The 9,606-nt window shown below is 51.2% G+C and overlaps 1 protein-coding gene across 1 annotated transcript; it reads left to right on the top strand.

Moving 5' to 3' along the window:
- The first annotated feature begins 4,082 nt into the window (after positions 1 to 4,082).
- Positions 4,083 to 5,315, top strand: GPR84 (G protein-coupled receptor 84). The gene has a single exon (XM_026501667.2). It carries the CDS (start codon positions 4,083 to 4,085, stop codon positions 5,313 to 5,315), a length of 1,233 nt encoding a protein of 410 aa, XP_026357452.1.
- The last annotated feature ends 4,291 nt before the right edge of the window (positions 5,316 to 9,606 follow it).

Below are 9,606 nucleotides of genomic sequence, written 5' to 3'. Positions count from 1 at the left end.
AGCGAGCAGAGGCTCCCAATCCCACTGCCGCCCAACCCAAAGGTAAACTTGTCCCTAGGGAATCATTTCGAGTCCAGGTCTAGGATTGCAGCCGCGGCTGCTGAGGATTCTCCACAACTCCACCAGGCGGCGCCAACGACATGGAAAAGGAGTCCCCCTAAGCTAAGACTGGTGGTGTGTCTCGCGATTCTGGGAAACAGGTCTAGATCCAGGCTCAAACAAAGGAAAGAATCCAGGCTTTTGTGCCTCACTCTGGTGGGGAATCCACGCCAGCAACACGCAACGAATGGAAAGAAGTCGGGGCAGGGACTAGGAATCTGAACTCTAGGCACTGCTGGCCTCATGTAAACAATGACCTTGACTTAGTCCTTCCCCTCTCTGGACCTCAGTTTCCCCATATGCAAAATGAGCAGATTTGGCTCTCTTAAAACTTCATTGAGACTTCATGTTCCACGCCTAAAGAACTGGGACTGTGCCATTTACAGATATGCAGATATACTGGAATACCTTCTCTCCTGGTCCCCTAAATGGTCTGTGGGACAGCAAAGCACACTCTGTTCAGCTGCCTCCCACGTGATGTGGGGGAAGGGGCTCCTCATTATCTCCAGAATTCAGTTCAACCACACACTCCCAAGAGCAGTATTGACTGTGACCCCTCCCCTCTAGCCCTGCTGGGTGGCAAGAAAGCCAAACAAAAAAGGCCAGACCAGAACCAAGCATCTCCCCAAGGGTCCCCCTGAATTGCATCCCCTTTGCTCACTTCCCCCTCTCCACCCACTTCCCAGTTTTTCAGAGGAAAGGGGGAGGGAAGGTGAGATGATGATTGTCAAAGAGGAAGGAGAGGGAAATAGGGGCCTCCTGGGTTTGTCAATTATGAAGTTGGGGGTAGGACTTCACTGTGGGCTTAGAAATGGAACCCAAGGGGCGCCTGGGTGGCGCAGCGGTTAAGCATCTGCCTTCGGCTCAGGGCGTGATCCCGGCGTTCCGGGATCGAGCCCCACATCGGGCTCCTCCGCTGGGAGCCTGCTTCTTCCTCTCCCACTCCCCCTGCTTGTGTTCCCTCTCTTGCTGGCTGTCTCTATCTCTGTCTAATAAATAAATAAATCTTAAAAAAAAAAAGAAAGAAAGAAAAAGAAAGAAAGAAAGAAGAAAGAAAGAAAGAAAGAAAGAAAGAAAGAAAGAAAGAAAGAAAGAAAGAAAGAAAGAAATGGAACCCAGCAAGGAGTTTAGGAGTAGTTGGATTTTTGTTTTTTGTTTTTTCAGATCCAGCTAAAAAAAAAAAATGCAAAGACGAGATCCAGAATTCTGGGGGGCAAGAGTGGCCCTCTAGGAGAGAGGGTGGTGAAAAGCAGGGGCTGGGTCACATGTGGGGATAGAGACAGCACCTAGAAGAAACTGGAGTGAGAGGGGCTGGGATACATACCTCCAACCTGGTTTAAAAATGAATTCATCATTTACCCCGTTCCCCTAAGCCTGCTGCTCTGACCATTCCCCATCCTACTGACGCAGAACACGACCATCCACCGGGAAAACTGGGAGTCATCCAGTCTTCCCTCTTCCTAACCCTTCATCCAACGCAGCACTAGATAAATCCTATCTGACCTCTTAATGACCCATGCATCCTGATCGTTACTCTCTACTCCCACAACCACTGCCCTAACCAGGACTGGCTACGTAGGCTGTGGGACCAGTGCAAATGAAAAAGCAGGGCCACTTATTCAAAATGGAACTTAGGACTGTGTGGAGTGTTAAACCAACCCCAGCCCCATGTAAGTGCAGGGCCCTGTGTGATTACACATAGCGCACCAAGCCAGTCCTGGCCCCAGCTCAGGCCCTGCCTCACTCTTGTCTGAACTGGTGCCTCTTTACTGGTCTCTCTCACTTCTTCTATTTTTTTTTTTAAGATTGTATTTATTTGTCAGAGAGAGACAGAGAGAGCACAAGCAGGGGGAGCGGCAGGCAGAGCAAGAAGCAGGCTCCCCGATGCGGAGCTGACACCAGGTCCCTGGGATCATCATGACCGGCGAAGGCAGACGCTTGACCGACTGAGCCACCCGGGTGTTCCCGGTCTCTCAGTTCTGGCCTGCACACTTCCGCTCCTTATTCACAGCTACTTGAGTGTAAATCTTCCCATGGCCTTCAGGATAAAACCCCAGCTCCTTAGCATGATGCACAAGGACTTCCTTGATCACTGCCCTGCTCACTTCTCCAGGATCTTCTCTGTTGCTCCCTACCTCCCAGTCTTTGCTCACCTCTACCTAAACCTCTGTGACTCTATGCATCCTGTTCCCTTTGCCGAGAATGTCCTTCTTCTTACCTCCTCCCAAAAAAACTCCTGTTCATCACTCAAAGCCCAGCTCAGATATTTTTCTGTGAACCCTTTCCTGCCCTCTTCCTTAGCAGTTTCACTCCTTTTCTCTAAGCCCCTGATATGCTGTAGAGTAAGGGTCAACAAACTTTTTCTTAAATGGCCAGATGGTAACTATTTTAGGTTGTGTCAGCCAAGAGACAAAACTGAGGGAGGGTACTATGTAGGTACTTATATAACCATTTTAAAATGGAAAAAAACCTTCTTGGCTCATGGCCCATACGAAAACAGATGGGCGGGGGAGGGGGGCGCCTGGCTGGCTCAGTTGGTAGAGCATGCAACTCTTGATCTCAGGGGTCCTTAGCTGAAGCCCCATGTTGGGCATAGAGGTTACTTTAAAAAACAAAACAAAACAAAACTGATGGCGACCCCAGATTCGGTGCATAAACCGAAGTTTGCTGACCCCTACTTTAGAGAATCAATTAAACATTTATATATTTACAAATCTATGTCCCCTGCTAGACTATGTGCAAGCCCATGTGTCATACCTTCTTTATCCCCAGTGTCTAGCTTGGAGTCCAGTGCATAGTAGGCACTCAACGTGTGTTAGCTGAGTGAACAGATGAATGAATGAATGAATGAATGAATGAATGAATGGTTCAACAGTGGCCTGTGCCCCTGTGTGGAGTGAAGCCAGAATCCTGGATGCTTCTTTTCCCACCTTTCTTCATCTGGCTCCTTTTATCAGATGTGCTAGGGTATCACATGAGACCCCCCCCACCCCGATTTGAACCATCTCTGAGTCCCAGAGAGAAGAAAGGCCGTGCTCCCTCCTGACAAACTCAAGGCTTCTAGGATGTCCAGAGCTGCTCCGGAAACTTGGTTTTCTCCTTGGCCCCTAGAGAAGTGGCCCAGATATTCTGATGGTCTGTCTCCATGTCTGGACAATTCTTGGCAATGAACTTATAGGTGTCCTGCTATGCAAAGAGGGGAAGGAAACAGAGCTTGGGTCTTTAGGAAGGAGTGAAACAGCTTTGGTGTAAGTAGCAGGGGATTTTCAACAGAGAGGCCCAAATTGCACTACCCAAAGCAAGGGGAGGTAAGGGAGGAAGTGGCTGAGGTTGGGTAACTGGGGAATTTCTTATTCATTCAGTCTAGTATAAGACCATGTCTTGAAGCCTGACTGTCCACCAGAAAAGAATGCTCTTTGAGTGAGCTAGACTTCTCTCCACTGGAGTGAGAATTGAAGGCTGGGAGACTCAGGTGAGTACTTTTTGTAGTGGGTAGACTTTTACTTTTGTAGTGGGTGATAAAAATAGAAAAAACAAAACAACCTGAGGCCTGTGTGTGTAGCAGACAAAGGCAGGGGAGACTACAGTAGCACCCTGAATAGAGAGAGGGGACTCCTGGGTGTCTTAGGGGAAAGGGAAAAGATTAGAAAGTCAGAGGGTGTTAGGGTTACTGAGAATATCTGGATGGATATTGAAGAGGCCTGGAGTTTGGAGTGGACAGACACTGAGAGATATTTAGATAAGGATTTAGGGGAATTAGATAGAATCTTTGAGAGTGGGAAAGGACTAAGAGAGCCCAAGGAGAGGGTTGAGAATCTCAGGAAGGGTAGAGGATGCGGAGGCCTGGCAATGGCTCGGGAGGCTGGTGAGCTTCCAAAACAGTTCAGGTGTCCAGGGGCCCAGAGCTGTTCAGGAGATCTAAGTCCAAGGTGAGGTTCTGACTCCTTCTTCCCCTTATTCCTTCCACCTCTTTAGCCTCCATCATGCAGAACACCAGTGCCACGTTCTCCTGCTACCATTCGTCTGTACTGGGCTATCGTTATATTGCAGTTAGCTGGGGGGTAGTGGTAGCTGTGACAGGCACCGTGGGCAATGTGCTCACCTTGCTGGCCTTGGCCGTCCAGCCCAAGCTCCGTACCCACTTCAACCTGCTCATCGCCAACCTCTCGGTGGCCGATCTCCTGTACTGCACCTTTCTTCAGCCCTTCTCTGTGGACACCTACCTCCACCTGCAGTGGCGCACTGGCGCCACCTTCTGCAAGGTCTTTGGGTTCCTCCTCTTTGCATCCAATGCTGTCTCCATCCTCACCCTCTGCCTTATTGCCCTGGCACGCTACCTCCTTATTGCCCACCCTATGCTCTTTCCCCAAGTTTTCAGTGCCAAGGGGATACTGCTGGCACTGGTGGGCACCTGGGTGGTGGGTATGGCCAGCTTTGCCCCTCTTTGGCCTACGTATACCTTGGTGCCTGTAGTCTGCACCTGCAGTTTTAAACGCAGCAAAGAACAGACCTACGCCCCCATCCTCATGGGCATCTACTTTGTGCTGGGGCTCAGCAGCGTTGGCATCTTCTATTGCCTCATCTACCACCAAGTGAAGCGAGCAGCACAGGCGCTGGATCAGTACAAGCAGCCAAGTGTCCACTCCAACCACATGGCTGGGACAGAGGCTATACCGGGTCGTTTCCAGGAGCTGGACAGCAGGCTGGCATCAGAAAGGCCCAGTGAGGGGATTTCATCAGAGCCAGTCAGTTCTGTCACCACCCAGACCATGGAATGGGACTCATCAGAAGTGGGGAACCAGCACAGCAGGGAGGTAGCTAAGCAGATGGCAGAGAAAAGCCATCCAGAAGCACCAGCCAAGACCAGGCCAACTAAAAGAGCCCAGAGAACTCCGGACTCTCCATCCGAGTTTGGGAAGGTAACTCGGATGTGTTTTGCTGTGTTCCTCTGCTTCGCTCTGAGCTACATCCCCTTCTTGCTGCTCAACATCCTGGACGTCAAAGCCCAGGCTCCTCGGGTTGTCCACATGCTCGCTGCCAATCTCACCTGGCTCAATAGTTGCATCAACCCCGTGCTCTATGCAGCCATGAACCGCCAGTTCCGCCAAGCCTATGGCTCCCTCCTAAAACGAGGGTCCCAGTGTTTCCGTAGGCTCCATCAGAACTGTGTCCCCAGTCAGCAGAATCCAAGACTGACTCCTCCAGAACTAAAGTGACCAGCTGGTAGGGAGTAGACGAAAGTAAGACCTGTGGGCATTTTCACAGACAACTTTCCCCCCACCCCCAAACCAGGCTTTTCCATCCCTTGATCAATGCTTCAGCTCTAGGCTGCCCAAGGTGCATTATTATTAATAAATGAATTCTATCCTTTTAATGCTCAGGTGTGGTCTTTGGGGAATAAGAGGCCAGGACTGGTTGCAGCTGGAAACTAATAGCTGAGAGTTTGGGGGGGACCTAGGTCCAGCAGAGTTAGGAAACAGTAGGCCTAGGACAGAGACTTCAACTGAAGGGTTTCCAGGTATAAAACATGAGCTGGTTTAAGAGGATCCACCTGTCTTTTTGTTTAACTTCCCAGAAACGGCCCCTAACCCTAACTACTGCTGCCAAGATCGCCCCCCTCCGTCCCCACAAAAGGGTTTATTCAGCTCAGAAAACTTTTGTAATCCAGCTTCGACAGCCGCTCCAGTGAGTCCAGCCCCCTGGCCCTTGCCCTATCCAAAGACAATGGTCATGGAAGAGGACTCTTTGCTCTGTGGAAATGAACTGAGCTAAGCTGAAGCAATGGCAGACAGGGAGGGGTCCCAGCTACCCCAGCAGTCACACTGGTCAGAGCTAAATCAGCTGAAGTCCTGGCCCCTCACTTTCCCCAGACTTTCTCTTGTCATCCTGAGTTACGAGAGCAGAGCAGAGACTCTAGTTAAGAGACTTCAGGGGTCCAGCTGAGGGGAGACCCCATTCCCTTCCTCTAGCATGGCCAATATCCTGTCGTCCCAGCCATGCACACGTGTGAACTTAAAGAAAGTACCTGTGGCCACCAGGTGACGCTGGTTCTCTGTGTTTCCTTTTTGGTGTCCCTGTTGAGGACAAGAAGGTTATCAGAGGGACTGGGAGCCCACAGACCACCTCCCACCCAGCCAGCAACGGTGATGACCCAGAGATCTGCATCTCTCTCTTTTCCCCAAAGCTTAGGGGGAAAAGTAACAAATTAGATGTTTCTTATTCATGAGATATTTATTGTCTGTTTAGCTGGGGTTAGGGGGAACAGGGTGGGCACTGTTCAGGCACTGGAATGTGAGGCTCATGTTGACAGTAATGCTGCTCTGGCCACCTGCTGTCCCCTCCCTGCTCCTGAGCCCATGGTTTGAGGGAAACAAAGTGAAGCCCAGAGAGATTCAGACAAGGACAGAAAAAAGCAGAGGCAGGGTAGACAGATCAATGTCCTCACATTCAATACATTTCCAAGTCCCAGGAATCCTGTGTCCTAATCCAGAACATGTATTTCTGAGAGTTCTTCTTCCACAAAAATCGCAGCAGCCTAAACTGAGTCAAGCTCAGACTACTGAGGCAGGGGTCCAGACAGGTGGGGTGAACAGCAAGACCAATAAAGAACATTAGCCAGAGAGCGTAGAGACAGGGTTCCAGTCAAGGAATAATTAGCTCTGTGAATTTGAGCAGGATCCTGGACCATGGGGGCCACAGGTTTTATCATGTGTACCAAGTTCAGAGTGGGGTGCAATCTTACCATGTGCCCAGTGCTGTCCTAAACCCTGTAAATATATTATTTCATGTAATTGTTACAAAATTTACCATGAAGTATTTATTATAATCTCATTCTTACAAATGAAAAAAATTGAAGCACAAAGAGGTTAAGCAATTTATCCAAAGTGGAAGAACTAATACGTGGTATGACCATGATTTAAGGGCAGAGTCACACTTCAGCCCACATGTCTAACCACTACAGGACAACTTCCTTTCTAAACCTAGAATCAAGTTAACAGATAATTCCTAAAGGTCCTTCCTGCTCAGCCTTCTTAGATTCTGAAAGTTGACAATTCCCTGAGGGGCTGTAAAAGGGTTCACTTTTCATATTCCTTGAAGGCAATTCAAAAGTTTTGGCACGTAGAAAGGAGCAGCAATAGAGATTGAAGTTAGACCTAAGGAGGGACTTCCCGAGTAGTGGTCTCCGGAAAAAAACGACTCACGGGACACAGGAGGAAACCCTGGAGTCTGAGACCAGAGAGGCCAGATCTTAGCAAGAAAACACCCCCCTTCCCTTTCACCCTCCACGGCCCACGCACGCACAGCCGCCTCTAATTTCGATAAAAACCTAGGAAAAAGAGGCGGAAGAAAAGCCAGGTTCTCTCTCCGGCTTTCTCTCGCTTGTGGGTGTGCATGGCGCGTCTGTGTCCACGCACGAGGTCCCTCGCGGTGCGGCGCTCACGCGTGTCTCGGGGGAGCGTCTGTATTTGGGGGCCCTCGTGAGTGTGAGTCAGTGTCTCTCTTTGTCTCTTTATCTCTGTCAGTCTCCCGCGCGAGCCCGAGCGCTATCGCTGACTTTCTGACGCTATCTCTCACAGCTTCTCTTTGTCTCTCTCCATCTGTCCGTCTCTCCCGTAGGCTGCCTTCATCTCTCGTACCTCTGTTACCGTCTTTTTTCTCCTAAACTCCTCTTTCCCTCCTCCCCCCACCCCACCTCCCCTCCCCGCTCTCCCCGCGCCCCCTCCCCAGTCCCCCGCCCCGGCCGTTCTCGCTCGCTCGCACGCTCTCTCTCTTTCGCTGTCTCTCACAGGCAGATTTATGGTCAGCCCAGGGCTTCTCATTGGCCAAACGCTGACAGGACTTGATTTAACGCCTCCTCTCATTGGCTGAGCTTGACAGGCCGATTTACGAGTCACTCTACCATTGGCCAAACAGCCTTGGCGCTGATTTATGGCTCAGTGGCGGCGGGGAAGGGGGGGCGCCGCTGGGGAGTGAAGATGCCCCTCCCCTCGCCACCGCTTCCTTCTCCCTCTCCCCTGCTTTCTCCTCTTTCTCTCCCTCCCCTCAAGGAACCGCACTCACTGTACCTGTTTCTCAAGCCCCCTCCTCCCTTCTTTTTCATCCCTCGGGAGGAGAATTGGGGTGGGGAGGGGCGGGGGATCCGAAACAGAGGATGGGAGCTGGCGGGGTAAACATGGGCGGGGGAGATCTGAGGGGTAGGAGTGGGGTGACAGTAGAGCAGGGAGAGAAGATTGAAGAGGGAGAGAGAATGAAGGGGAAACGGGATCAAAGGGGTGACGGGAAAAAACGAAGGCTGGGGCGAAAGGGGAGACTGAGGGACGGGAAGAAGGGGATCTGAGAAGAAAGGAGAGACCGAAAAGACAGGGCGCATTTGAAGGGGCAAATGGGCTGAAGCGGGGGAGATCCGGGAACTGGGAGACTTCTTTTCAAACCTCACTATCCAGACTGCGTAAGAGACTGAAATTTCCCTTCAGACAATGGCTCTGAAGAGGAAGAGGCTTAGAGGAGCGAAGGCGCAATAGAGGTGAGAGAGGGGCAAGGAAGGAGAACTGGAAAGAAAGGACGAAGAAAAGGGGAAGAAGGATGGAGAACTACTGGAGAAGACAGAACTAAGGTTGGGGTGGGGGCGTGTAGTGAGAAAAGACGAATCCCCAGAGGAACTGCTGAGAGAAATAACGCCTACTCCTCCTCTCTAAGAAGACCCACGGGCGCCTGCATGGGGGCAAGTCCGCGCCTCCCCCCTGCGTGTTCTACTTCAAGGCTGCGGCGGGCTCCCCTCTCCCTACACCTCACTCCTCCCCCTTGCCCACCTCCCCAGTTAAATTTATGAGTTCAGGGCTGGCCTTCAGGAATTAGGAATATTTATGCTTCTTTGAGAGTGAGGTTTGGAAGGTGATAAATAAGGGGCCATGGTTGGGGGGTGCAGCTGGGGGCTCCTATTTTTAGCGTGGCCAGTTTCCCAAGGCCCCCACCCACCAGTTCCCTCTCATCCTCAGCCAGAGAAGGGAGCGCTGAGGGAGGTGGGGAATGGGTTTCAGATATCAGGAAGGGGGTTTGACTACCCTGGAGAGCCCCTCAGAGGACTGCAGATCTTTGCAGCAGAAAGGATTGAAGGCAGATGGGGGAGGAACTTTCCAAGTATCCTGGCATTCTTATAGCCCCTGGAGTGCAGTTACAGCATTTCTGCAGAAGATGGAGAGAAATGGGGAGAAGCCAGTTTCCCCTCTGCCCCCCTAAGTTCAGTTGCTGAGAAATAGGGGCGAGAAGCCAGGAAATTCAGAGGCAGGTTTCTCTGGCTGGCATGTCACCTCCCTCATTGGGAGAGGAAGATTTGAAATCCCCCACCCCCCCACAGACCTTGGGTCCCTGGGAAAGGAGGCTAGGAATGTGGGGCTCAGGGCATCTCCAAGGAGTCTCAGCCCCCAACCTGTCCACCCCCACTGCTGGCTGAGAATTAAAAACAGCCAGTAGTTCTTGATACTCCCTGCCCTGGGCCTCCAGGAAATG

The sequence above is a fragment of the Ursus arctos genome, unplaced genomic scaffold (genome assembly GCF_023065955.2).
Source record: "Ursus arctos isolate Adak ecotype North America unplaced genomic scaffold, UrsArc2.0 scaffold_26, whole genome shotgun sequence".
Lineage (NCBI taxonomy): Eukaryota > Metazoa > Chordata > Mammalia > Carnivora > Ursidae > Ursus > Ursus arctos.
The sequence above is the reverse complement of the archived record's forward strand: the minus strand, read 5'-3'. Positions and strand labels throughout refer to the sequence as shown.

What these genes read in the sequence shown, in the direction of transcription:
- GPR84 (XM_026501667.2), top strand. Translation starts at nt 4,083, where the DNA reads ATGCAGAACACCAGTGCCACGTTCTCCTGCTACCATTCGTCTGTACTG.